This window comes from Apteryx rowi, unplaced genomic scaffold (genome assembly GCF_003343035.1).
Source record: "Apteryx rowi isolate R43461 unplaced genomic scaffold, aptRow1 scaffold_24, whole genome shotgun sequence".
NCBI classification, from domain to species: Eukaryota; Metazoa; Chordata; class Aves; order Apterygiformes; family Apterygidae; genus Apteryx; species Apteryx rowi.
Genome location: NW_020448752.1, coordinates 1,535,597 through 1,562,116, shown reverse-complemented (window position 1 = coordinate 1,562,116; position 26,520 = coordinate 1,535,597). Strand labels below are relative to the sequence as shown.

The 26,520-nt window shown below is 57.6% G+C and overlaps 2 protein-coding genes and 5 non-coding genes across 7 annotated transcripts in view; 6 read left to right on the top strand and 1 right to left on the bottom strand.

Moving 5' to 3' along the window:
* Positions 1 to 11,391, top strand: part of DKC1 (dyskerin pseudouridine synthase 1) — a 15,558-nt gene extending 4,167 nt beyond the window's left edge. The window contains exons 3-15 of the mRNA XM_026066269.1: positions 228 to 314; positions 916 to 1,007; positions 1,607 to 1,791; positions 2,318 to 2,382; positions 2,967 to 3,093; positions 3,472 to 3,602; positions 4,617 to 4,760; positions 5,194 to 5,314; positions 6,766 to 6,884; positions 8,086 to 8,189; positions 8,626 to 8,692; positions 9,240 to 9,398; positions 10,003 to 11,391. Of these exons, the coding sequence (XP_025922054.1) occupies positions 228 to 314; positions 916 to 1,007; positions 1,607 to 1,791; positions 2,318 to 2,382; positions 2,967 to 3,093; positions 3,472 to 3,602; positions 4,617 to 4,760; positions 5,194 to 5,314; positions 6,766 to 6,884; positions 8,086 to 8,189; positions 8,626 to 8,692; positions 9,240 to 9,398; positions 10,003 to 10,071 (1,470 nt within the window). The 3' untranslated portion in view covers positions 10,072 to 11,391. The remainder of the gene's footprint in view (positions 1 to 227; positions 315 to 915; positions 1,008 to 1,606; positions 1,792 to 2,317; positions 2,383 to 2,966; positions 3,094 to 3,471; positions 3,603 to 4,616; positions 4,761 to 5,193; positions 5,315 to 6,765; positions 6,885 to 8,085; positions 8,190 to 8,625; positions 8,693 to 9,239; positions 9,399 to 10,002) is intronic.
* Positions 2,487 to 2,734, top strand: LOC112966374. The gene has a single exon (XR_003253588.1). It is a non-coding gene; the product is annotated as a small nucleolar RNA SNORD17 (small nucleolar RNA).
* LOC112966372 lies at positions 3,295 to 3,370 on the top strand. The gene has a single exon (XR_003253586.1). It is a non-coding gene; the product is annotated as a small nucleolar RNA SNORD83 (small nucleolar RNA).
* Positions 3,768 to 3,902, top strand: LOC112966373. Its single transcript, XR_003253587.1, has one exon. It is a non-coding gene; the product is annotated as a small nucleolar RNA SNORA36 family (small nucleolar RNA).
* On the top strand, positions 5,695 to 5,941 carry LOC112966370. The gene has a single exon (XR_003253584.1). It is a non-coding gene; the product is annotated as a small nucleolar RNA SNORD17 (small nucleolar RNA).
* Positions 7,199 to 7,274, top strand: LOC112966371. The gene has a single exon (XR_003253585.1). It is a non-coding gene; the product is annotated as a small nucleolar RNA SNORD83 (small nucleolar RNA).
* MPP1 (membrane palmitoylated protein 1) lies at positions 10,716 to 26,520 on the bottom strand. The gene is made up of 11 exons (XM_026066205.1): positions 25,119 to 26,520; positions 24,695 to 24,773; positions 23,530 to 23,615; positions 22,408 to 22,476; positions 18,278 to 18,474; positions 17,644 to 17,750; positions 16,612 to 16,692; positions 16,296 to 16,376; positions 15,460 to 15,662; positions 14,964 to 15,038; positions 10,716 to 13,249 (listed from the first exon to the last, which is right to left on the bottom strand). The coding sequence occupies exons 1-11, from the start codon at positions 25,236 to 25,238 to the stop codon at positions 13,073 to 13,075; spliced, it is 1,275 nt and encodes a 424-aa protein (XP_025921990.1). The 5' UTR covers positions 25,239 to 26,520; the 3' UTR covers positions 10,716 to 13,072.

Genomic DNA, 26,520 nt, shown 5'->3' with positions numbered 1-26,520 from the left:
GAGCAGCGGCGGGCTCTTCCCGCCCCCGGTGACCCCCGGGCCCGGTGACTCCCGGGCCCGCCCGCCGCAGCGGTTGCAGCGTTTTAAGCCAGATATCGCGGAGTAAAGAGCAGCCGTTGCCCGGGGAGCGGCCCCGGCAGGCGTGGGGAGGCGGCACGTGGTGGCGGGCGGAAGCTCGGCCGGCGCCTTTCAGCCCTCTGATTTTGGGTCATTTCGTCCGTTTGCAGGATATTCAGCATACGGAGGAATTCTTCATCAAGCCCGAGTCCCGCGTGGCCCAGCTGGACACGTCCCAGTGGCCGTTGCTGCTGAAGGTAGTGGGCGTCGACGGGCTTCCCGTGCTCGTGCTTTTTCTTTTGTTCTCAGAACGGGCATGTACAGGTGCAACGCTCCTCCTCAGCGTTTTGTAAACCTTCCCCCCCCCCCAAAAAAAACAGCTTATGTGTCCTTCAAAGCAGAGGCCAAGCCACTGCATGCAAAAATCATGCTATACAATTCGCCTGGCCTTATCGTTTGCACRCTACTCTGTAACATTATGATCCCTTGTAAAGACCGTGCAGAATTTCTTTAGCTCTTCTTTATTTTGGTTTGAGAGTGGCCTGTGGCCTACATGGACTTCTGAGCTCTTTGTACGGAGGTGCTGAGGCACACTGGATTTATTTCACTTTTTAAAGCTTTTCATTCTGTCATTTCATTTCATCTTTTCCTGTGGAGGATTTTTTCTTTCTCTTTCTAAAAAGACCTTGTGATTGCCTTCCTAGATCATTTTTAATTGGGAAAAGGTGCTTTCAGATACATATACGAATCAGACAGTGTACAGCTGGGGAGCTGTATTAGGGTAAAGCACTGCTGAAACTGAGGCACAGTGAGCTTGAGAGCATTTTACTTATGATAATTTTTGCTTGGATTTTGTAGAACTTTGATAAGTTGAATGTGTTGACAGCACACTACACACCCCTTCCTTCTGGTGCTAATCCCCTGAAGAGAGAAATCGCYGACTATGTTAGGTGAGTGTAATAACTGCAAGAGTGTTCTTATCTTTCTTTCACAGCTAATATGTTCAGGTGATCTCGTGACGGTGGCAGCTGAATATAAGTGGCAGCGACCGCTTTCGTCTGTGATGTTTTGAGTTCTGAATTTCTCTTGTACCTTTCTGCTTGCCTTTGTACCTCGCTGTTAGATGGTAAATCCGGAAATAGGACCCACTGGCCACTTCTTGTGAAGTTTGTTTTGTTCTGGGTTTGCGGCTGGTCTGCCAACAGGCATGCAAATGCCTGAGAAATTCTGAGGGGTCTTATGGAAAGTCATGGAGGCTGCTTGGAGTTTGTGTGCAGTGTTTTGATTTAAGTACTGAATAGTGATCAGCAGTCTGAAGAGATGAGAATTGCTTGATCTTGGAATATATGACCTGCCTTTCAGAGGAGCCGTGGGCGGAGTAACTCCTTGTGGTCTCAGTGGGAGCAGCTGTGGGGCTAAGCTTTTATTTGGCTCTTCATTTAGAAATACCTTTTTTTTTTTTGGCAGACATGACAAGTCATCAAGGGTTCCACACTTGCTCTGTTTGCCCTGATGCTAAATTTCTAATCTCTGTCATCTTGCACTTTAGGTCAGGCTTTATTAACCTCGACAAACCTTCCAATCCATCTTCCCATGAGGTGGTTGCATGGATCCGACGCATCCTTCGAGTGGAGAAGACTGGACACAGTGGCACTCTGGATCCTAAGGTGACTGGGTGCCTGATTGTGTGCATTGAGAGGGCGACACGACTGGTCAAATCTCAGCAGAGTGCAGGTATGTTTACTGCCCTGGGACCGTTTTCAGTCTAACTGACTGGGGAAGTGCAGAGTTCTTCTGAAGACAAGCTGGCGATTTCCATTCCTGTCTACAAAAGGGCTACTCTTGGTCTTGAGGGACTTAAATTCAAGGATTGTTTAGCCATCTTGCTCCAAGCCAGTGAAAACATGCGCATGCTGTTGCAAGTGTTTTGATCATTTTTCCCTCTGTCAGGGGCCTGTGCTGTTTTAGGTCAAGGAAAACATTTCTGAATTTGTGTACTAACTGGACTCATGGCTTTAGGTGGCCTCAGTCTACAAGTTCAGTGAAGTAACACTTGAYAAAGGAATATACCTGTAGCTTAGATTTTTTCTTTTGTTGGAAGAGCAAGCAACTGCATAATAAATTACTTGCCCTGTCTAGGAAAGGTGACTGCGAAGATATCTGGTGGGCTTTCTAGATGTTTGACTGTGTAGCAGTGTGCACCTTGAGGTCAACATTAAATGCAAGTGGCCACTCCTGACTGCTCTTGTCGTTCTTTTAGGCAAAGAGTATGTGGGAATTGTTCGGCTGCACAATGCAATTGAAAGTGAGGCCCAGCTGGCCAGGGTAAGTCTCTGCACACTGTTAGCTGTGCTGACACTTGAAGCGCAAAGTGTTCAGCGTCCCTGGGAGATGAGAGGGTAGGAATGGAGCTCGGGTGTGCTCTGTATGTGAGGTGATGACGAAGTTTATCCATTCTCTGAGTGCAGTGGCGCTGCCCTCCTGCAGCACCCGGGTTCCTGTTCTAGGGTCTGGGTGYTGTGCGGCCTCCGGAGACCCCGCAGTCTGCCAGTGTCCTACTGGGGGTTGCTGGGGCCTGTGGCTGGCTGCCTGCAGGAGTGAGGTGTGCTGGCAGGGTTGGAGCCCCCCCTCCGTGGGGGCTCCATCCCCACCGAGATGAGGGATGATGTCTGATCACGTACTACCACCTGATGAGAAAGCCCAGCTGTGCCTCACTGACAGCTGGGGCAGCATTTTGACCACATCCCTGGTTCATTTCGGCTTTTTTAAATGTGACCTAGCCAAACAATGATGAACCTTGTGGGTTCTCGCTCATGGAAGTGGTCCTAATGTCTGGAGACCCAAGGCACTTTTATATTAGGTGTGCTAATGGGAGAGGTGTGACCTGTTACTTCTGCTTCCGCCCTCAGGCGATAGAAACTCTGACAGGCGCACTGTTTCAGCGACCACCCCTCATCGCTGCCGTGAAGCGACAGCTGAGAGTCAGAACCATCTACGAGAGCAAGCTAGTGGAGTATGACCCTGAGAGAAGATTAGGTAAAATAGCACTGTCTTCTCTCTTTTCAACCATCAGCTGATAAAGTCCCTGTGAAATAGGCTGCTTGCTATTCCTTGCAGATGTCGTAAGATTGTTAAAGTCTTGCTGCTGTCAAGCAGTAACTGCTTCTTGCCTTGCTTCTGTGTGCTGAGAAACAAATCCCATCTATTTGTCTGTAGAGCCCAGTCCTTCACTGAAGAGCCAAATGATGTCAACTAGATGGCATTAGCACTCTGTGCAAAGATGACCTTCATCTATCACCCAATGCTGATGGCTCTGTGAGAGGCTAGACACAAAGCTTCTCTCAGAGAGAGCTTCTAGACTTGGTTCATTTCTAGACTTATGTTTAAGTGCTCTTCGCCTGGTCTGTGTTTCAGGTATCTTCTGGGTGAGCTGTGAAGCAGGCACATACATCCGAACACTCTGCGTTCACCTTGGCTTGCTGCTCGGTGTTGGAGGACAGATGCAAGAGCTCCGGAGAGTGCGCTCAGGGATTCTGGGAGAGAAGGTAGAGTGGTGACTAACTGTAACTGGCAATTCTGGAATTGTGAAAGTTCCTCAGAACTTTGTTACTTTTACAGTGGTAGAAGAAAGTGTAGCTGCGTGGTGGCTCGGAAAAGTTATGTTTGTGAACAGCCCTCAAAATGTGGGAGCTTTTGCCATAGACAGTCTGAACCAAAGTGTTGAGTTCAGTTCAGGGTGGTTGCCCCTGTTCTGGTAATTAAACTTTGGGACAGTGAGTGGCTGGGAAATGCACCATGGTGACTGGAAGTTTTCTTAAGCCACCTGTGTTTCTCAGCCTACAAGCCAGGCGTGTGCCACGAGTTCAGGAATGTGAGCTGTCTGCTTAGCTATCTGCAACCACTTGGTGTCGCAGCACAGTGCGAGGCGCGTGCTTCCACTGAGACGCGCTTGGAGGATGCCAGCCTTCAGTGATCCTGAACTCCTGCGTAGGCTTTTCAGTCTGGGCCCAGCTGCATCCCACTGCCAGTCTGAGCTCCAGGACCAATTTCTCTCCCTGTAGAGCAGGAGTATCAGAGTGCAAGTGCTTCCTCATCCATCCATGCTCTTATCACAGATGTAATCGTTTGCAGTCATTTTTGAAGTCCAGGTGCTGGATGCACAGCTGCCTCAAGAATTTATTGCATGTTGCAGTTTGAGGAGCTGGTTAATTTAAGCTTCTACTCCCTGATCTCCTTTGTCTAGAAGTCCCAGGTATTTGTGTAAGCTTGGTCACACTTCATATTTCATGTACTTTACATACTAGATCCAAGTGCAGTCTGAAGTTAAGATGGTTGAAGTCTGCTGTAACAAAGGTCAGGGCCAGAGGGGTTCAAACTGTTGACAGAAAATACTTGTTCTTGCCTTTTTTAGGTTGCTTTTTTTGACACTTCTGAGTTCAGAATCTTTTCTCTGCTCCCTTTCAGCACAGTATTTGCCATTGGTCTTTAGCTGTGTTCTCTTGTGTCTGTTTCGAGTYGGTGGCTGACTGGAAAGTTTTAGAAGGGTTGTGTCTTTTCAGGACAACATGGTGACTATGCATGATGTGCTGGACGCGCAATGGCAGTACGACAACAACAAGGACGACAGCTACCTGCGAAGGGTTATCCTGCCATTAGAGAAGCTACTGACTTCACACAAGCGGCTAGTTATGAAAGACAGTGCGGTAAGTTGCTGAGTTAGTGCCAGCTGACATCTGCAAAGCGCCCTCCTATGTGTATAGCTAGTATAACAAATGGGGGATCAGGATCCTCATGGTGTGTAGCATCATGTAGGACTTAGTATGGCTGCTGCCAGATCAGCAGTAAGATATAAGAGCCCAGACCTGAATGGCAGAGATGGTGCTCTCCTCACTTTAGGAGCATGTGTGATGCCTCTAAGAGATCTGCCTCGCAGCCTGTTTGCTGGCAGGTGCTTTCCTTTGCTTGCTTTCTCCAAAGCCCTCAAATTTGTTTCTCATTCTCCACCATACAAAACGTGTGGGCATGTTATTGTTGGGACAGTAATGGCGAAGGGAAGCTAAAGTGATTTGAGGCGCTTCTTAAGGTGCTTTGTCTTCTGCAATAGACTGTAAGACCTGCTGTTCCCCACCTCTCCAGGTTAATGCCATTTGCTATGGAGCCAAGATCATGTTGCCTGGTGTCCTGAGGTACGAAGATGGCATTGAGCTTAATCAAGAGATTGTTGTCATCACTACAAAAGGAGAAGCCATATGCCTAGGTATGAAGCTCCCTGTTCTTCTTGTGCCTGGCTAAATGCAGAAATAAGACTACATGCCAGTGAATGTGTGACAAATGAGTTCCCATTCACAGAAGGCTTAAATAGCACTTCCTGGTGGGAATTGTGGGGTGGCTTGGCCTAGCAAGCTAGGATGCAAGGCAGCTGGCATTGAGCAGGAGGTTAAGAAACAGCAGCTGCATCAGAGCCAAGTTATAAGCTGGGTAATCCATTGCTTGTGTGAGGGTCATCAGAAACCCTTGTGCTCCTATTACCTCTTATCGCCTGGCCTACAAGCTGTCTTTTTGCTTCGGAGCCAGTCCTTGGCCAGGCGTGAAGGGATCCTCTCTTTCAGCTGCGTGAGGCTCGGGTGTGCTCTGTATGTGAGGTGATGACGAAGTTTATCCATTCTCTGAGTGCAGTGGCGCTGCCCTCCTGCAGCACCCGGGTTCCTGTTCTAGGGTCTGGGTGCTGTGCGGCCTCYGGAGACCCCGCAGTCTGCCAGTGTCCTACTGGGGGTTGCTGGGGCCTGTGGCTGGCTGCCTGCAGGAGCGAGGTGTGCTGGCAGGGYTGGAGCCCCCCTCCGTGGGGGCTCCATCCCCACCGAGATGAGGGATGATGTCTGATCACGTACTACCACCTGGCACGTCACACCTACGGAGGAGATCAGTGTAAAGGGACTTGAGTGGCTCCCAGCTTCTGTGAAGTGACTTGAAATGGTGCTTTTTCCTAACTGGGTTCTTGGGAGAAGCCGGGCAGGTGGCATGTGCTGAAGGTACCATACAGAAGGGTCTGTCTGCAGCAGTGCTCGGTGCCGCGTGGCCGGGTGCTCTGCAGTTGAGGGGCCTTGGAGGTGAAGCGCTGCRATACAGCTGAGCCTTTCCACCCTGCTGTCGGTAATGGCTGCAGCGACTGTTTCAGGGAGCTAGCAACAAACATTTAACGTGTATTGGTAGGATTAGTCTCCTCCAGTTTGGCTCTACAAACTGCTGGGAAGTCTGGAGGGAGCAGCGCTGCTTCTTTATGTAGTGGCTCAGTTCAGCCGCATCTTTAAACACGCTGCATTTCCTTGACCTGAGCAGAAGTGCTGTGACAGCTAGCAGAAGTGCTCTGACGTCTGCTTATGGAGCTCTGCCCTTGTCCGGTGACGGGCTCGCCCTGTTCACCATCCAGACCTGATGTTCTGGCACAAGCCYGAGGGTTTGTGCCTTTGTTGTTATTAATCCCTGACTCTGATGCTTTGAACAGCGTGACTCTCTGAAGGGCTTGCCCAGAAATCCCTTCCAGTGAGGTTTTGGGGGGATGTGGCATTGTTGGGGGCTGGGGGGGGGAAGCCGCCTGATGGTKGTGGTGATGCAGGAAGAGCAGGCCAAATGCAGCAGGTTTATGCATCTGAGCTGTTGTGGCTTGGCTGGGTTTTAAAGTGTTTGTGGACTTTCTGCCCMCTTCTGCAGCGGTTGCCTTGATGACCACCGCGGTCATTTCTACCTGTGACCACGGAGTAGTGGCGAAGATCAAGAGAGTGATCATGGAGAGGGACACGTATCCCCGCAAATGGGGCCTCGGTCCCAAGGTGAGCAGGGTGTTGGTGCCGTGTTGGATCCCGGGGAGGAGAGGGGGGCTCAGCTTGTTGGRCTGTGGGGYTTGGGCACCCTYGGGCAGAGCTGGGCCCCMCCTCTTCTCCTGGGCCCCTCTGTAAATTCCCCGGTGCTTCTCTGGAGCCGCGACAGTGGTACTTCCCAGTGCCGGGGCCGTGTCAGCTCAGTGCCGGAGGAGAGCCCGGCTTTCCCTCCTGTTGTGGGTTGAGCTGTGTCAGGGAACTGGGCTGTCGCCAATGCTCAGGTTTGGGCTTCTCAGGTTTGCGCATGAACCCTCCTTCTGTAAAGAGCCAAATGATGTCACCTAGATGGCACGAGCACTCTGTGCAAAGATGACCTTCATCTATCACCCAATGCTGATGGCTCAGGAGGGGACAGAAAGGAGCTTCTCTTTATTCTCACAAAACTGTGACAGTGCAGAAATGCAAAACTGTGTGGAAAGAAACTAAATGCTGCCTGAAGGACAGGAGCRGTAGGAACACCTTTTGCGGGTTGTGCACCTCGGATCCCTCTCCTCTCTTGTGCAGCTGGTGATCCTGGGAGTAGGCAGATTTGTAGCAGCAGTCAGCTCTAGCTCCATCTGACCTGTAGTTTCCCTTCAGCCAGTGCTACAGCCTAGGCTTCAAACGTGGTGTGAAGCCGCGGTGGCACATGGCATCACCCTGGTTCGAGAGAAGGGCAGAAGGTGCTGGGGATGTGCCCACGCTTATCTCGCAGCAAATGTGATGCAGCCTAGCTGCAGCGTGATGCAGCCTAGCCGGAGTMTCTCTGAACCTTTGGTGAAGAGCTCTTGCCTTGCCTTAGCAGTTGCAGTGGTGCAGCTGCAACGCAGCGGGTCATTGAGCTGCAGAAAGCTGGTCAAGGATCTGAGCGCAGGCAAGCGAAGTGCTGGGCAGGCCTCTTTCTCTGGCTTTATTGCTGCTGCCACCAACTTAGCCGTCCTTTACTGAGGAGATAACCACAGGGAGGGAGGAAGCGGGAGGTGGGAGGCTGCTGTGCAGGGGATGCTTTCTGTTAATTGTCCRGAGGTCCTTGGGCAAGTGTCGGATGAGTAACGATACACTTGTTGGCTTGGCCTGTCGCTGGGATATCTGCTCTTGCGCCACGTGGCTGAAACACACGGCAGGGTTTCTGCGCCTTGGAGCTGCAGTGTGAGTTTTTGTGCTCTGCTTTCAGGCCAGCCAGAAAAAGATGATGATCCAGAAGGGTCTGTTGGACAAGCACGGGAAGCCCAACGAGAGCACGCCGGATTCGTGGAAGAAGGAGTATGTGGATTACAGGTGAGCAGAGGGTGGTGGGCTCGGAGCGACGCACTGAGGGAAGGCTACGCGCAGCAAGTGCTGCCCTGGGTGCTCCTGCTTGTGCTTAGACCGTGTTACGCCTGGCAAGGTGTCTTTGCTGCCTGGCCCCGCTGTGTGCGCTTGTGTTTGCTGCGGTCACAGGGGAGCGAAAGGTGTGAGCAGACGGTTATCCCTCCGCAGCCTGATGCTGTGGCTGCAGAGGGAGTCAGTCTGCTAAATGAAAGAGGGGAGGCCCTGCCGTTGTCCAGCCCAGCCGGGCGCTGGTGCGGGCTGCGGGCCTTCCCTACACTGAGCATCTGCCCCAATGCTTGGCTTGGGCTGAGGAGCTGTTGGGAGGGGGAAGGAGCTTTGTAATTGTCCGGGCCGGTGCAAGGTAGCGACAGTCCTGCCCAGTCTGGGATCTCTTCTCTTTCAGGGATACCATCAAGAAAGAGGCRGCAGCAGTCCCCCGAGCTGTCTCAGAGCCGGAGAGGGCTCCAAAAGTGAGTATCGCCAGGAGTGTCTGGTATAATCAGGTCTGTTTTGGGCCTTGTGACTCTTGTAGCGCAGTCAGGGGATATGAGGAGCTCTGACTTGAGCTGTACATGCTGCAACATCCAAGGCAATGTGTTTGATAGAGCCACAGTAGAGGAATGTTATTCCAGAGAACCTTTCTGAAACCATGGGCAGTTTCTGAAGTGTCCTTTTATGCCTTTGTCCTTACACATTTTATACAGATGCTGCCTCTGATGTTCCCAGGCAGGGCTTCTGCGTGCTCTTAGGGGGGTGCAGCTGCATTTCAAACTCTGGAGACTATGGGGTGCAGGGAGCATTGGGAACTGTGGGATACAAGCTGATAGAGGGGAATGCTAGACAGTGTATGCTGGAAGGGACCTCTGGCCATTGGTAGCTCACTCTCCTATTCCAAATGGGCTGAGGAGTTGGATTGAGTCTGTCAAGGCAGTAGCGATTTGAGCTTGCATCAGCCAACAGCTCATCACTTGTGCCCTTTTGGGAGATGACCTGTCTGACGACATGTTCCCCTAACAGAGGAAACGAGAGTCGGAGAGTGAAAGTGAGGAGGCTGTGACCCCACCGTCCCCTGCCACTCCACCGCCAGATGAGCCGAGCAAAAAGGAAAAGAAAAAGAAGAAGAAAGACAAGAAGGCCAAAGAGGCTGCTGAGAGTGGAGGAGAGCAAATGGAAGTGGTACGTAGCTGGGGGCTGCCATGGTGTGGTCCAAGCGCTGGGAGAGATTGTTCCTARTGCCTCTAGGATAAACATGTCAGCATCCTGCTGTATATGTCCTCAAAGCACCGGGGTCCCCCCAGGCAGAGGGAAGATGTCTCAATGTAGGCTTGTTCGTGAGCTGGCCTGGATGAGGGTGGGTGAGACATACTGGGCAGGTGAGGCTTGTGGGGATGGATCTGCAGTGGGGAAGGGATGGAGCGTATGGGTTGAGCATCCCTCGGTGCCTGGGGCATTTGGTGGGTACCCGTTCCTGCCAGGCCACCTCTGGTGCCCTGTAACAGGCCCCTGCTGGAGGGTGGCACCAGGCCTAGCGTGATGCTGGCTTGTAGTAAACGTGCTTGTGTGGTGCTTGGGTGGGGGGAATTGCAGCCATGGGGAGCCTGCACGGGATCTGGAGTGGGGCTGCGGTGTTCGGATATCTGGGGCTGAGAGTGTGGGAAGGGGAAGCGAAGATGCGTGTTTCTGCGAATGCCTCATTCCAGTGGTGCCAGATGCCTCCCCAGAAATGAGCAGTAAATGATTCCTTTTCGATTCCTTYCTGATCTCTCCAACCTCTTCACAGACCAGTGAGACCAGCACCAAGAAGAAGAAGAAGAAGAAACAAAAGGAGGTAGAAGAGAGCTCGGAGTAAGCGACTGGATCTGTCCAAAGCAGGCGACCTCATCGGTGGGGAGGGAGGAGTCTGAGGCCTTGATGAAAAAGAGGACTGGCCATCTGGCAGCGGGGCCAGCAAGTTCCAAGCTCCTTTTCCGCTGTGTATATGAGCGAGAGGGTGTGTTTGCCCAGGGTGTGCCCTGTTTAGGTACCTCTCCTCATCCTGTTTTAAGGGTAGCCAGAGGAGAGGGGTGCCTGCCTGACTGCCCCTGCACTGGACTGCTCTGGGAAGCTGGAYGCCTTGATGCCAATGGAAGTGGTATCTTCAGGGAGGTTGCAGCTCTTGGTGTCTCCATTTTCACTATGAGAAGGAGGAATATGCTTTCCCCCTCTCTTGTCCTGCCTCTTTCTTCCTTCTCTTCCAAGGTCAGAGCTGTTACCTGACAGTCGCAGAATGTGTTGATGCCCGTGAACTTGCCCAGTCATTGCCCATCTGAATGGGTTTGGCATGGGGATGGTTGAATCGGTTATTTTAAGGCCCCTGGTTTTAAGCTCACCATGTTCTTGGCTTGACCCTCAGCCAGCAGAGATCACATATTCTACCAAAGGATATTCTTTGGTACTTTTTTAAGTTTATCATAAAAAGATTAGAACATAAAATTCCTGCTTTTTCGCTTTGTAGTGTGGGGACCTGCTTGTTAGTTGTGCTGTCTGTTCCACAGACCCAGTGCCCCAGTGATGCTGCTGGAGCCTACCTCCTGCTGGCTTTTTGTGCTCTTCCATGCCCGACTGCTAGAATGGGACTGCAGCGCGCTCAGCTGCCTTCCCTGTTTTTGGTATCTAATATGCTCCAGAGGCTGGAAATGGGGACACTGCTGGGGAGCAGGGCAAAGTGCCCAGGAAGCGGTGGGCCCATATGCTTCTCTAAAGGGCTGTCAGGACTGGAGGCCTTTGGGGCTGCAGCTTGGCCAAAGGCAGCTCTGTGAGGGGCACTAGGTGCGAAGCTTCAGCGGTTTCAGAATGACTTGTCCTAATTTCCTGTAGCTGGGGTGGCTCACTGGGAGCAGGAGGTCTCCTCCATCGCAGGAGTAGTGCTGAGCTGGGATTTCAGCCCTTTGGTGGGGCAGGATCTGGGCTGCTTTGTTCTGAGTTTCTATCCCTGCAGAGACCGTAGTGTTGTCTTAGCCCTGCTTTTGTCTGATCGTCTCTTTCCTGGTCTGACTTTTCTCCCCTCCGAAGCTAGTGAGGCATGTGGACAGTGGGGCCAGCAGCTGGTGGCTGTCAGGAGCTGAGCAGAAAAAGTTGATTTTTATTTACTCCTTTTTTACATGAAAAATAAAACAACCCCTATTTTTCAGTGGGTGATTCTTCTTGCTCACCTGGCTCCTCTTGGAGGTCAGTGTTGCCAGGTCGGTTCGTGGGGAGGCAGTTAACACACACGCGCGCGCTGCTGAAGAGGTAGTGGCTGTCCCTTCCACGTGCCTCTGCGCTGCCTGCCCGAAGGAGCTACGGGCACGGAGCAGTGGTGGTGTCAGCCAGGGCTGTCACTGGAGGGGCCCTTGCTGCTGGTCAGGCCTGAAGCAGGGACTCCCCAGCGCTGAACTAGAGGTGTTTGGAGGCTGCCCTCCCCGTGGGGAACACCCAGGGGGGCACAGGCCTGGAAGTTGGGTATTTTCTTTCCTTTGCCTGCGCTGGGGTGAGCTGTAGGAAGGGTTTGGCAGTGGCTGGAGAACCCATTTGGTCCTGGCCTGCCTTACCTGAGCGTGCCCAGCTCGGGGAGGTGGGAGCAGACCTTCAGCTGGGAGCAAGGGCTCAGCCTAAGATGCGAAACACGAGTCGTGGCAATGTTTCAGCACACGTTTATTGCTGCTCGTTGTTTCCCTGCAGTGGATCAGAACAAAGGTCCCTATTGCACGTTAACAGATTTTATTTTTGGCATCCTTAAAAGAATTGCACAAGGCTTCTTAACCCCCTTCCCCTCTCCCACTGCCGACTGCTGAACACGCAAATGAGATCCTTTCTCCAAAACGATGGCTATGGTTTGCCCAGGAGCCATGGTGAAGCTTCCTGGACGCGGTCAGGCTGGGACTTGTGCGTCAGTACATTCCTGCATAAGAAGGAATCCCGTTGTGTGGGTGGCTTTTACGTTTGCATACAGTGTGCGAGACACCCTAGACTCTGGAAAACATGCCTGGATGATCTTTGTAGAGACACTGTTTCTACTGCATGCAATGGATAATTTACTGGCTCTAATTTACTTAATGAACTGTCCCTCTGGGGTTGGTCTCTGGGACTTACTCAGCTGCTGCTGAATTTCTGTCCAGCCTATAACAATTGGAGTTGCACAGTGAGAATTGAAATACAGGGCGTTTTTACAAGTTACAGTTGCACAGGGTGAGTCAGAAACCCCAAACCCGAACGCGGGGGGGGAGCCCTGCCTGGTGAAAGCATGCTCCAAGCCTCCCTTGTCGAATCCACGTTCACCCCTTCTCTGGTCTTCCCCGTTTGTGAGGGGAAACCCTTGTAGGTAGGAGCTCTGGTGCAGTCCGTGAGAAGCCTCCCGAGCTGTGGGCTTCCCTGAAGCCTTACAAACATGAGCCAGGCTTTCAAAGTGTGTGTGGTGCACAGTTTGCGCACCCGCAATGGCAGAGGATGTCTTCCTAGGAGGCCCTTGTGCTACAGCTTGCCTCAGGACTGATGCAGAGACCAAGATCAGCTGGGTGCTACAGCAGGATTGTGCTTTTTCGCCCGCCTGGCGAGGCGGGGAGCTGTGCTCTGAGCTAGGGGGATGCCTTGGGGTCGCCTGTAACTTAGCACTGGCGTTTCATCCCTTGGGCGGGCTCCGTCCTGCGTTCCCCCAGGAGAGGAGATCTGCAGACCCTGTGCGCGATGGATCGATTGAGACCGTGTCCATGAAACGGCGGAGGCAGGGAGTTGTGTTGGGCTGTGTGTCGATCGGGGAAGCTGAGGAGAAGGTTTCTCTTCTCCCCGTTTCTGCAGGCTGGGTTGATGGGAAGCGGCTGGGGTCGGACGCGCTCTCAGTACACCCAGGAGACGGGCACCCACTGCGGGGAGCTGCAGGCCTGCTCAAAGGCTTCCTGCAGCAGCTTGAGGCTTTCATCCACCCCGTTGTTGACTAGTGACAGGTCAAAGTAGTGTGCGTATCGGCTCCGGATGCTCTCTGAATCCTTCCGGAGCTGCTGCAAAGCCTCTGACTGCAAGAAACGGGAGAGTGCTCAGAAGACCAGGCAGGGGAGGAATTGCACAGCTCACCCCGACAGACAAGCTTCCTCTCACCCACAAAACATCTAATCCAACCTGTTGCTCATTATCAGAGCACAGAGTATCCCTGCATCTCTCCTGACAGGCTGAGCGCGCTGCTGCGTCTCCCAGGAGTAGGTGTCTGTGGGTTTCTGCTAGACTTTTAGGCGACGCTGTGAGCATCAGGTTACCTGCTGGAGCGAGGCYAGCTCTGCTTGGCCTCGTGCTCATCTTTAGGATGTTTTGTAGAGCTCCCTAGGGCGATAAGGTTCACCCAGCAGCAGGCTGCTCGTGGCTACCGCTGCACGGCGCAGCCAGCTCAAGGCCTGAGGCTGGTTTGAGGGTACGGTCGCTGCAAGGTGGTCCCTTCCCCTGRCTTGCGGCCAGAACGGAGCTTGCCGGCAGGGCTGTCCCCGTCGCCCCCAGCCCACTGCTGTCTCTTCCTCCACAGACCCTTTAACTGGGCAGCAAGCGCCTTTCTCCTGGGGTGCTGGGCATGCGCAGGCTCCGCGCTGGGCCGGGGTGCTGCTCCTGGGTGTGAGCAGCAGCCGGGGTGGCCCTGGGTGCAGGGATGGGGAGCTCAGCTCGGGAAAGCCGCCTGCCCCCTCCCGCCCATGTGGCTCATCTCCCGCAGCCCAGCAGCTAGCAGGGGTGCCCCGGCAGCAGGGTCCTCGGCGTGGTTAATGCCCTCAACGGGGAAGTCCAGACCGATTTGCATTCATCTCTAGCGGAGCTTGAAACACGTGCGGCTCCGTGTGTCTGGGGGGAGCTGAGCCCGGGATGACGTGATCGCTGCAGCTCTGCTGTTTGTTGCTCAGCAGCTATCGTTGGGGGGGGGAGGAGAGCGATAAACAGTTTGCCTGGGTCATCCGAGCTCTGCTAGGTCACGCTTTGGCCCTGCTCTGTCCCTTCTAGTAAGCCGATACCCGAGCCGTGCCAGATGGCTAAACATAGCGCGTGCATCAGCCGGGCTGGCCCTGCCCACTGCGGCAGCAGGTGATTCCTCTCTCTGGGGCCGCAAGCGGCACTCGGTCACGGGGCTCTTCTCCCGCCGGTTCACCGCTCCCTGGGGAGGTCAGCCCTCGCCGGCRGTGTCAGCCGGGCTGCGGCGTGTCGGGGGAGGCAGCAACAGCGGGAAGCGGCTGCGGCTGCCAGCCCGCCGCGGGGAGCGCGGTGCTGCATGAGTTAACGGCAGCGTCAGTGCCGCTTTCGTCCTGATTTTGGAGGAATTAGCATCTTAATGAGCCAAAGAATGGAATGAGCTGCTGTTTGCGTGTGCCGGTTGCATAGCTGATGACAGGGGAACTCGCTCTCCTGCTGCTGCGGCTGGAGACGGGGCCCCTGGGTGCTGAGCTGTGCACCCAGCCGCATGCTAGCAGCTGATGATGCTACAGGAGCAAGGCTTGCTGCGGGGAGYGGAAATCAGGGGAGCATCTAGGGCTGCAGGAGTCTCCGATTCCTATTTCTCGGGCTTGGGCTGCTGAAGTTGCCCTGTTCTCAAAAATCAGTGTAGAGGAGGAGGAGGAAGCTGCTCCTGGTTATGGAGCAGGGAGAGCCCTGGGCTGCTGTTTGGCTTCTCCCCCCTGCCTTAAGACATGGTGTTTGGGGACAGGTTAAGCCTGGCAGAAGGGGGACACAGCCGTAGCCTCGTGGCAGCGCGCCGCTCACCTGCTCCGCCTTGTCCGTCGGGGCAATGAAGACTATGAACGGGGAAAGCTCGGCCGTGCGGACGATCTTCAGGGTCTGCGGAGAGAGCGCGTGGAGTTACCGGAGCGCGGCCGATCCTCGGGGCAGGAGCGAGCGCTGCCGGCTGGCTGCTGCCCCTCCTGCCCCACGCTGCGTGGTGCGGGGCTGTCCGCCGTCCCCCAGCTGGGGCGTGAGGGTGGGCTAAGGGGGGGCAGCACCTCGTCGGGGGCTGTGGGCTCCGGGGGTGGACTCCTGAGCCAGGGGGCGAGCGGGTGATGCTGGGGCAGGAGTCCTGGCATGGGTCCCTCACCGTACCCATGTCCTGGGACCAGCGGTGCCCCCCCCCTCCAGCGCTCCCTGGCCTTTCGCTGTCACTTTGCGAAGGACGGGTGGGCAGCCTGCTGGAGAAGGTGGCCAGCACAAGGTAGTTGGAGCCAGGGCAGCTTCAGTCCTGCCTGGCCCTCCCCGTGCTCCCTACCTGGGGCTCGATGTCCAAAATGGCAACTTTGTCCTGCTGGTGGATCTTGTGCACCGTCTCGAACTTGGTGCCAAACATGTTTCCCTGGTAGCTTCCAAACTCCAAGAAYTCATTGGCTGAGATGTCCCGGGTCATCTCTTCAGTGGAGACAAAGTAGTAGTCCTTCCCGTCCACCTCGTTCTTCTTCTGGGGACGTGTGGTGTCTGGGGAGGGAAGGAAATGCCTGGTGCCCTCAGACGGGTGCTGGCCCCCAGGAAGGACCTGGGGATGGACTGGAGTGGCTGCTGCCGCAGAGCACCCCTTGGGTGGCCTCTGCTCCGGGTGACTGGGGCAGGGGAGCAGGTCTCATGTTCGCAGGCTGAGCGCTGGGGCTGGGGCAAGGAAGAGCAGAGAGGACCCTGGTACCTCCAACATGAGGCTACTAGTTCCCTTTTAACTCCTTCCTGCTTGGGATGAGAAGGCAACTCATCCCTGCTCAGYCAGCCCCAGGAGAGCCATCTAGGCACTGCAGCCTTGCGCTGGGACGTGAAGACCAAGGTGTCTCTGCAACACGGGTGGTTGCAGCCTTGGGGCTATCTGCTGGCTATGTCCAGGCAGCAGGGAAGGGGCCCTGCGGTGSCCTGCGTGGTGGCCTCTGCTGTGGGGGGCTTGGGAAGTGCTGGAGGAACGTCTTCCCCACCTCCTGTCTCATCTGCTGTCAGAAGGTCCTGGCTGTGCTGGGCCTTGCTGGCTCAGGAAGGAGGAGGTGAGGGGAAACCTGCCGTGTGCTCTGCCCCGGGGGGGGGGGGGGTGCCGGGGCAGGGCCGCGCGCCCCTCGCCCCAGCGTGGTTACTCACACGGGGCTGGGTACATGAACTTCTCCGGGTTGTTGCTGAGCAGAGCGTTCTTGATGTGGCTGCGACCCACGCCACTGGCCCCTGCGCGGAAGGGGAGAYGAACGCTGGAGCTGGGCTCAGAGGAGGCAGGCAGGAGAGGCCAGGGCCCCCCTGCAGCCCTCCGTCCGAGGGAAGGTGCAGAGCTCTCCGGGGCCTGGCCTGGGATCTGCTTTGGGCAGGACAATGCTGCCCTGGCCTGCGTTCAGCCCTGGTTCCCCAAGGGACCATGACGCAGAGCCCTGCCACGCTGCAGGAGGAGACGCGGGGCAGGACCTACCTATGAGCACCAGCGTCTTCCTCTTGAAAGCAGGCAGCCTTACCACCTCCTCGTAGGACACCACATCCAGCTGGTCAAAAACTGGGGCAGAGGACAGAGAGGGCGGTCAGGGCGGGCTTGCCCCCAACAGCAGGACCATGTGTGTGTGTGTTGGACTGATCCTTTGGCAAAATCTAGGGAGCAACGAGGGCTGTGAGCGAAGCCCTGGCTGGCTCCTCTGGGAGCAGAGCCCCGGCATCAGCAGGCATCAGTAAGTGGCTTGTGGAGGGGCTGCTGAGAAGTTGGTCCGACAGGCCCAGAAGGAGAAGCCAGAGCTTTTCTCACCCAGTAATTCTGCTCAGCCTAGCAGGAACCGGGAGCAGGGGGTAGGGAGGCAGCGGGAAGCTGCAAAGAACTTGTTGCTGGGGGAGCTTTATTTATCCGGCTGATTTATGGCCCTGTTTGTCAGCGCTCGGAGCTGCTGGCCGGGCTAGGAGCCAGCACGTCCTCAGGTCGGCGCCTTCGCTGGCGCGGTGCTTAGCACGGTCCTGTTACGGGGCATTGACGCGGGCGCCCGACGGGCACGCTCGCCGCCGAACCAGGGACGCTGCTCGGTGGCCGCGGGGAGCCGTTCTGGCCGCTTCCCGCAGCGCTGAGCAGCGGCAAGGCCAAGGCTTGCCCTGCCTTCAGCAGCCGGCGGGATTTGGTAGCCCAGGAGCTCCCTTTCCCGAGGCTGCRGTGCCGGGGAGGCACGGGAGGAGAGCAGAGGAGCTGGCGGCGCTTGACGCCCGACGCCCGCGCTCCGCTGGCCCCGGGCACCGCCGTGCAGCCCGGGCGCCGCGGTCGTGCCAGCGTGTTCTCGTAACGGGGACGTGGCAGAGGGGAGGATGAGCCCTCTGGAGAAGGGACCCCCCTCCCCAAAAGGCTGCCAGCCCTGGGGTCCCACTGCCAGCACAGCTGAGCCTTTCGGTTTAACCCCCCGGGGGAGACCTGCCTCTGCCCAGACGCAAGGGTGACGGCCAGGGCTGTCGATGGCGCCCGGCTCGCGCTTACTTGAGCTGTGCTTGGCCAGGTATTTATCTTTGCACTTCTTTTTCTTCCCAAAGGGGCTGCAGCTCTGGGCTTCGCTCTGACTGGACTGGGTGACGCTCGCCACGCGCCTGCCGAGAGAGGAGGACACCACCGTGGCCCGCGTGCCGCCCTGCAGCCCCGGGGAGCAGCGGGATCGTCCCTCGGGCGCGCGAGGGCAAGAGGAGCAGGACGAGCGCTGGGGCAGGTGAAGTTCACCCTGGGGCGGCTGAAGGGATGCTTGCCTCCTTTTCCCAGCAGTGACACCAGGGTTACCCGACACGGTCACAGTCCTTTCAGCGTACGCTCACTGGTGGGTGGGTGGGTGTGCCGCCCCCCCAAATCCAGCGATCTAGCCAAATCCAGCGACCGTACCCTCATGGGGCTGGTGGATCAAGCTGGCCACGGTGAGACAGCCCAAGCACCCCTACCTCCTGCCACCCTGCGGCACAAACCCAACGCTCGCCATGCACAGCAAAGCATCTCCACACCGACCCCCAGACACGGCCCTGAGATGGAGATCCAGCTGCCAGGCCCGGGGACGCATCTGGGGCAGGGGCACGGCTGTACTGAGCCTAGCGCCTGTGCCTGGACCAGGATTCCCTGCCCGGAAACCTACCATTCCTGCAGCTCCGGAGAGGGGATGAGGCCTGCCGACTCGGTACAGGACCCCTCCACGCGGCCCTGCCACCAGTTGCTGTCGTCCTTGTTTATGATCTGAATGACGTCGCCGGTCTGGAACTTCAGCCCCGCTTCCTTGCAGGGGATCAGGTTGTCCTTTTTGGGGTCGTAGTCAAACTGGGCCCTCATGAACATCTGCAAGAGAGAGGGCCAGGGTCAGCAGGGCTCTGCTGGGCGGCTGGGCTTGGCCACATCACATCCCGCAACGGCAAACGTGCAGCCCGGGCTCAGGGCACAAGGCCCCTGCTCTGGAAGCCCCCCAGCACCAGGTGCTTTCCGGGTCCCGCAAGGCTGGCCAGGGAGTTGTGTGTATATGGGACTGAAGACCAGCTGCATCCCTCCTACCCTGCCTTCTGCCCCTTTTCCGAGTCCCCCAAGCTCTATAGGGAGCAAAGAAGACGTATACGAGGCTTTGGAGGCAGCTCTTGGGCATAGAGCTGCAGTGAGACCTCCCAGCAGGTGAGGCAGGCAGGAAGACAGCTGCTGCCTCCATGTAGGGTTGCATGTCCCAGAGCTGGTGCTCAAGCCCTGAGCACGTAGCCCCCCTTCAGTCCCCCCGAGGCCASCGCTGGCGAGCTGAGCCATCCGGCAGCAAGAGCAGGGGAAGGCTGCAGCAGCAGCACGGCTGAGCACCCAGACCAGCGTGGTGCACAGCAGCTGTGCTCCATGATGGGGTGAGCGTGGAGGCCCGTCACAGCTGTGCAACCTGCAGTCCCTGCACCCCGGGGCCCTCGGGGAAGGCCACGTCTCCAGCCCCAGCTGCCTCACCCTGGCCTCTGCCAAGCGCCACGCGCCCCCCCTGCATGGCGTGGGGGGCTTCAGCTCTCCAAGGCTGCAGTGTTGTGCCTGGCATCTTCAGGATCAGCTGCTCTTACAGAGTTAAATTCATCACAGTTGCAACTGGAAATGAGCTGCTGATGCTTCCTAGGTCACTGTGCCACCCTCCTGCGGCTGGGAAAGCCCTGGGGCCTGAGAAGGTGTGAGAAAGTGGCCTTTCCCCATCCCTCCTCCTTGCAGCTCCTCGGGAGGGAGCCTGGAGCACCTGCTTCCACTGGAGCAGCCCAATGCCGCTGCCTTCCGCCCTCAGGGCCCTCCCAAAGCTGGCAGGCACCTCCAGGCTCTCACTGCCCCGGAGCAGCTTTGCAAAGCCAGCAGAGAAATGCCTCGTGGCTCTCACGCATGGACCTTGTTTTCCAGGAAGGTTGTTCAGGAAGAACAGACCGTCACAGAGCAACAGGATGGATGAGAGTCACCCCTCGCTGGGAGGAGGGCAGACAACGCGCACGGCTTCCAGGGCTCACCGCCACCAGCGTTTTCTGCACTGCTGCTGGTTCTCAGTGCCTGGATGAACAGGTTGTTGGCTGAAATGCTGCCGCAATTTGCCTCTGGCCTGTGCACCAGGCAGGATATGGCCAAGTCAGCAGGTCAGGACTAGGACAGAGGCAAGGCCAAGACAGGGTATGGAGGAAAAGAGGACAGGGCGTGAAAGCCAGCGTTCAGGGGACAGGCAGGCCATGGCTAAGCATAGTCCTGGCACTGCCCTTCTCCTGGAGCTTTTGTCCTATGGGCCCAAGCCTGCCAGAAGGTGCTGGGAGCCTGCAGTCACGGTGCAGAGTCCTTTGGGCTCTTCTACAAGCCAAAGGTGCTCCCTGTTGTGTTTGAGGCTTTTGTATTAGTTTGGCACGTGCTGGGCACGATGCACCCAACCCATGGAGAGTGCAGGGGTATCGGAGCCCCCAGTGCTGCCCGGCGGTCGTGCCACAGGATCCTGTCTGCGAGGGAAGCAGCCTCAGCGGACCTACGCTCAAGGGAAGCCTGCATTCGTGTGAGCCCAACCATGGCAAGTTATTTATCCCAGAAATGCGGCACATCATAGCAGCTGGGCAAAGGAGGTCACACTTGGGTGATGTCCGTGCCCCATCCTCAGATGGACAGAGAGCTGTAACGGGCAGGGTCTAGGAAGTCTTGCTTCCTGGGTAGGACAGACCACACTGTCCTTCTTAAAACATGATTTCCCACACAGTGTCCTTCTTTGACAGTGCTGCTGTGGCCTGCAGGAAGCATCGGGCCAGCAGGACATGACCCTGGTTCCCTTTTGCTGCCAGAAAAATCACAGCTGAAGCTGTGATACCTCTCACCAGGGCTCTCCTTCCAGGATCAGTCCAGCCACCTCCTCTGGACCTGCGCTTGCTTTGAAAGCGCTCTCCAGTGCCCAGGAAGCTGGTCTGCCAGCACAAACACACGCGGGACGCGCAGCGAGCACGGCCGGGCACCGGCATGGAGACCTCCGCTCCCGCAGCCCTGCTACCCAAGCCAGGCACAGCTAGTTCACGCTGCTCTTGAAAAGATCCTCCCTTACACAGTTTGAGAGCCAGCCTCAAACCCTTCCAGCCATTGCCCAAGGACTGCAAGGGCCAAATCCAGCTCCACGTGCGCACTATTTGCCTGCCCCCTCGCTGGGGCCTGAAGGGCAGATGCTGAGCAGGCTCCTGTGCAGGAAGCGCCCCCCCCCACCCCATATTTAAAGTCAAAAACCTGCGGTTTGCATCCAGGCCCAGTTTGGAAGTGACTGTGACGGACCTGAGGGATCCTCCCAAACACGATGGCCCCAAAGAGGCCCTCGGCTGGCCTCGAAGTGGCCGGCTGCCAGGCTGGGGGGGGGGGGGTGGCAGGGGTGCAGCCTCTGCCTGGGGGAGCACGGCGCTGGCACCCGCGCCGTCCTGCCCGTCGGGCCGTGCAGTGAAGGTCCCAATCAACAAGCAAAAGCCAAAGTTGCTCCACTCCCGGTGCTGGACTGCGACAAGCAGCCACTCGGGGAGCCCCCGAGCTGCGGTTCCCGGGGACGGATGCCACCACAGTCCTGGACGCTCAAGCGGGACGACAACTGTCCTTGCTGAGGAGTTTGTCCCTGCGTCATGCCCGGAGCGCGGCGCCAGCCGGGCCAAGCCAGCAACCCCACGTCCTTGTTTTCCAGCGGTAGCTTTTCCCCGGGCGCTGAGCCGATTGCAGCTGGCCGGGACAGGCCCGGGAGGACAGCCGGTGAGGAAGGGCAGACGCAGGCCAGCGCTTACTGAACAAACACGTGCAAGGTTGTCTGAGGTGGAACGGGGACACCGGAGCGTGAGAGAGAAACGGAGGCGGTTCTCAGTCTCGGCCGAGCTCAGAGACTTTGGCTCTTTGGGTAAGGGACTACGGACGAAAGGAAGGGGCATTGCCCCGGCGCATCCCAGCCCCGTCCTTGCGCCAGGGTCCTGCCCCCACCCTGTATCCCGGGCTCCTCTCCCATTCCCGCCTGTCCTCGTCCTCGCGGAGGGGCTGTGCCCGGGGGCAGGACAGCGTCCCAGCGCCGCGCGGCGAAGCGAGCCCTCCCCACCATCCTAAACCGAGCGCTCGGGCAACCCCTTTGACCACAGGAGGGAGCAGACAGCAGGGCGTCGAGGGCAAAGCCGGCGGGTCCCCGTGCTGCGCGTACGGGATCCCCCCACCCTCGCAAGGGCGGCAGGTTGGAGGAGCTGCCTCCCTCCTCCCCGGCGCTTCCTTCCTCCCGCTCGCTCGCGAGCTGGCGGCAGCCGGAGCTACGTCACCGCTCCCCGCGCGACGTGCCGGCCGTGAGCGACGGCGCGGGAGCGGCGCGAGCCGAGCGCTGCGTCTGCAGGCACCGCTGCGACCTCCGAGCCGGGATGTGGCTACGGGGCTCCACCACGGCAGCGGCTCCGAGGGCGGCAGGAAACTCCCTCGCGCTTCCCGGCGCGCACGCGCTGCCGCTTCTCGCACCACCAGACGCCGCACGCAAAGCGCCGCTGGGCTCTTTCTTTGAAAGGCGGCCAGGTTTCTACATGCACCTCGGGTGACACGTCCGTGGCAGGGCCAAACCCCGCTCTCGGTTGCACCGGGGCAAACACAGCACAAGGCTCTCCATCCTCCGGCAGCCAACCCGACATCCCTCCCCTGGTCTCAAGCCAGCTCTGCCTCCCTCTCCCCAGCTCCGGTCCCTGTGGTTTGCTCTGGTCCCACCCGGCCCTGCAGCCATGGCACGGCCTGGCCTGCACGTCCGGAGGCTGCACTTACCTGGAGAGCAGGAAGGCGGCTTTGCTGGTTGGGAATGACTTTTATTGAGACCATCCCCTTGGTTTCTTTCTAGTGAACAAAGGAAGGGGAGAGAAAGAAGTGTTGGAGGAGGTGGTGCCTGGAGCCACCCTGAGAGCAGCAACCTGCTCCAGGGAGCTGGGAGCTCCTGGGTGCTCCCAGCCATGCTGTGGTGCCGGGGGGCACCAGGAGCCCAGCCAGAAATGGCTCTACTGGGGCTGGGCTAGAAGCTGGGGTAGCTCAGCCTTCCTGCACTTGTGCCTGTCCCCATGGGATGACACCAGCACCCCCAAGAAAGGGCCGGCTGCGGGTCCTGCTAAGCATCACCAGCGTGACGCCGCAGATCTGCCCCGTCTCCAGCCCGGCTGCGGGTAGCCTGGGGAGAGGGTGATGGGGCTAGCACGAGCCGCAGCGGGGTCCAGGCCTCCTGCTGCGGTTGCTGATGGGCGCCCCAGTACCGCCACGGCCTTGCTCCACCAGGACCCCGTGCAACACACGGATCAGGTGTGAGCCCAAAGCACGGCCGAGACCCTGCTCGGATGGGTCTGGGACTGCTCCCTAGCGAGGGCCGGGCAGGACTACCATGACCTGAGCAGCAGGAACATGGCATGAAGGTGACCCGCAGGAGCAGTTCAGGTCTCCGTCCCCCACATGGTCCCTTCCATTCATCCCAGCCCTTCTGGGGCTGGAGGGAGGCGACGGTCCGGCCAGCACCCAAGGCACGGCCCTCTTCCCAGAGCGCTGCGAGAACAGCCGGCCTCCACGCTCAGCAGCTGAGCGCCGCACGCCTTCGTGAGCAGAGGTGGTTGCCAAGCGCCCACACACATCGGGACACGTCAGGGACCCGCGTGATGCCGCTCTCGGGAGGCCCGAAACGAGCAGCGAGCAGAGACCGCTGGAGCTGCGTACGGGGCCTCGGCTCTTGGCTTGGAAAGCACCTCGGCACAGCGGCCCCGGCTCCCGCTGCATCGCGCGGATGCGGGCAGCTTGGTGTTTGGCTCTGCTACGTAGCAGGGGGTTAAAAACCAGGCAACGTGCACGTTTGCAGGACAAAAAAAAAAAGGTCCTTCCTCGGGAACAGCCCCACCAAAACCAGATACCTACCAGCATCTTCTGCAGCTGGTCAACCGAGTGGTTGCTCACGCTCTGCCCATTGATTTCTATGATTTCATCACCCACGTGAAGGGAGCCTGCCAGCGATGGGAGAAACAAACCCGTGAAATGCAGGAGCAGGCGAGAGCCGCTCACCGGACCCAAACCGCGCAGCTCCACCGGCCTCCCGCCCCCCCCAGCCAAGCGTGGCCCCCAGCGCCTCGGGGTCCGGTTTCCCCGGGCAGCGCTGGCGGAGCCCCGCGCATCACCTAACCGCAGGGGACAAAGCGGGGAGGGGGCCGAAGCCTCCCCTGCCGCACCCAACAACGCGCGCGCCTCATCCAGTCTGAAGGTCCTCGGGTTGCTTTTCTCTGTAATGATGTCCTCCAGCGCTTTAGGTTGCGGCTAAAGCGTCCGCTTTGGAGGTAACCCAACCCAGCCTCAAGTATCTCAGCTGAAACCAAAGGACAGTCTCCTTACGGAGCCCTTGAACAACGCAAGCGTGCTTCGCTGTGTGCTTTCAGGCAATGCATCCAGCCACATTTCAGCCTCGGATATACTGCTATAAATCAGACTCCAGCAGCATTACTAGAATGGCTCCGGGGTTAATTTAGCAGGGGTAAGCTCAGGCTTCCCASTTGGACCCAAGGCTGGAAAAGGGCCTCTTGTTGTAAGTACAAAACATCTCATTTCCATGCCCCCTTTTGCAAGTGCCAAAACCGGAAAATGGCACCTATTTATCTCTTTTGGCACCTTCCTTTGGTTTCCAGAGCCAGTCCATAGCAAGTCTGTCCCATTCATGCACTTCAGGAATGGGAAGAGCTTCCTGCCCAGTCTCTGGGGTATAATGCATCTGTTACGGTGACCCCACCACGAGACAGACACAGACAGCCTCGGGTCCCATTTTTGGAGGTCCCTTCCCCCAACCCCTGAATTCTCCCTAAAAGCCTCCAATGCATTCACGTGACAACCACGCAGAAAGAGAGATCCGTGAGTCCTGGGTTCCTGACATATTCCTGGTGGAGGAACGGATAGAGTTGACCATGCGATAGGGAAAAGCCAGCAGTGCTGTAGAGCTGCCTTATCTCTGCACAGAAGGAAACCAGCTGCAGAGGTGCACCTGGTACACTGCCTCCGCGGGGCCTCGGCTGCGAGGCTCCCTGTCCCTTGCCGTTACCTTGTCTGTGAATCATGCCCCCGTGGAAGATCCTGGCCACCATGCAGCTCTGCTTGTCGTTCAGCTTCAGCGTGATTCCCTGGAAGACAGGAAAATCCATGACTGCCCGCTGGAGGGGAGAGCTCCCGTGCTCCCAGCAAAGTCCTCTCCAGGCCAGTGTTCATGGCAGGCTGCATGGTGTCTGGGGAAAAGCCCTCTGCTCGGCCAGTCCAACCTGCTGAAGCTCCTCTTGGCACAAGCATCACCTGTTGATGAGGCTCCCTCCAGGTCCCCAGGGAGGAGGCAGTCTCCAGCACTCTCTTCCCGTGGCTGAGGTCTCCAGGGATCTCCAGACTCCCTGAGGCCAGCACGTCAGCATGGCTCTGCCTGCCCCTCCGCCCCCCCCTCCAGTGCCACCAAGCTTTGGGACCTTGCCAGCTCTCACCATGGGCTCCTCCGTGACCTTCTCAAACTGGACGAGGCGGATCTTCCGCACCTCGCGGCCATTCGTGTGGGAGGGACTGCCCAGAGCTGCTGAACCATTGGTATAAATGTCCTCAGTCATGGCGTTCAGGGACTGAGTGACGGCCTGTCAGGGCAAAACAGAGACCAGGGTTTAGGGGCTCCATCAAAACGGGCAAGGGGAGCCCTGGGACTCCCAGATCCCCACTGCGGTGCTGAGCTACTCCAGTGTTAATGTTCCTGGAGCTCTGGTGGGGCACAGAGGGGAGGAGAGGCCTGTGCACTAGAAGAGTGGACAGTAAGAGGAAGAAAAGAAAAAAAGAACTTCACCCGTGAAGATGTGGGCTTGATTAGCAGTTTTCCAGCTTGGAAAATTCTGGGAGGTACAAAGACTTTGGAAAAGTACAGGTACCAGAAGTCAAAAGAGTCCACAGCTGGTCATCTTCTGCAGCAACGAGTCCCAAACACTATGTGCCGCAGCAGCACTTTTGGCCCCAAAGCTGGCTTGTTGCAGAGCGTAAAGCCCAGGCAGCTTCATGGAGTGAATGGAGCACTTTGGGACTCACCCAGCGGGAACAGGAGCAGAACTGGGGCCAGGCTCTACTCATGCTCAGTCTGCAAGTTCAGCTTTTCCTCATCTAGGTCAATGGGTAACTGACACAGTCCAGAGCCATGTCCACATCTGGAGATGTCCAGGAACCAACAAGGCAGGGATTCCCTCCACAGAAGGCTTTCAAGAAGCACTAGCCAAAGCAGCCAGAGCTCAGATCCCGCGAGGCACCCCAAAGCCCTTGCATATCTTTCATGGTACCATCGCTGACGGTGCACGTCTAAGAGACGAACCGCTCCCAGCAGACAGCCCACCCCAGGAGCGAGGCCGCAGCGCACGCGTGGTCAAACAGCCGACGCTCAAGCCAGCGAGGAAGCCCAGAACTGCTCAGAACAGCACGGCCGGTGGACACGCGCCTTCGGCCCCAGGTGCAGCGACCCGCCTCGAGCCCCAGCCGCCACAGCTCTCCCGAATCGGTGCCGGGCCAGAGCCCAGCAAAACCCACGCCAGCTCCGACCTGCGGCCTCTGCCCGCCTCATCGGCACGGTCGAATCCCTCCCTGCGGCCAGGCTTAGCCGGGGCGACGGGAGCAAACTCTCCCATCCRCCCGTCTCCACGTGAGGCCACCAGCTTCGCTGCCAGCTTTCCTGCCGTTGCTCTTCTAAGAAGGGATCACACCCTCTCTCCTAGCGGGGCCGGGTCGGGAGTCCCTGCGGGGACAGCCACCGAGGTCCCCGTCAGCTTCGGTCCTGCCTGGGTGGCGTGGCACGTCGTGCCCGGCCACGCAGAACTAAGACCTCTTCTCCCCAAACTTCCCATCGTGTCCCTCATCGTG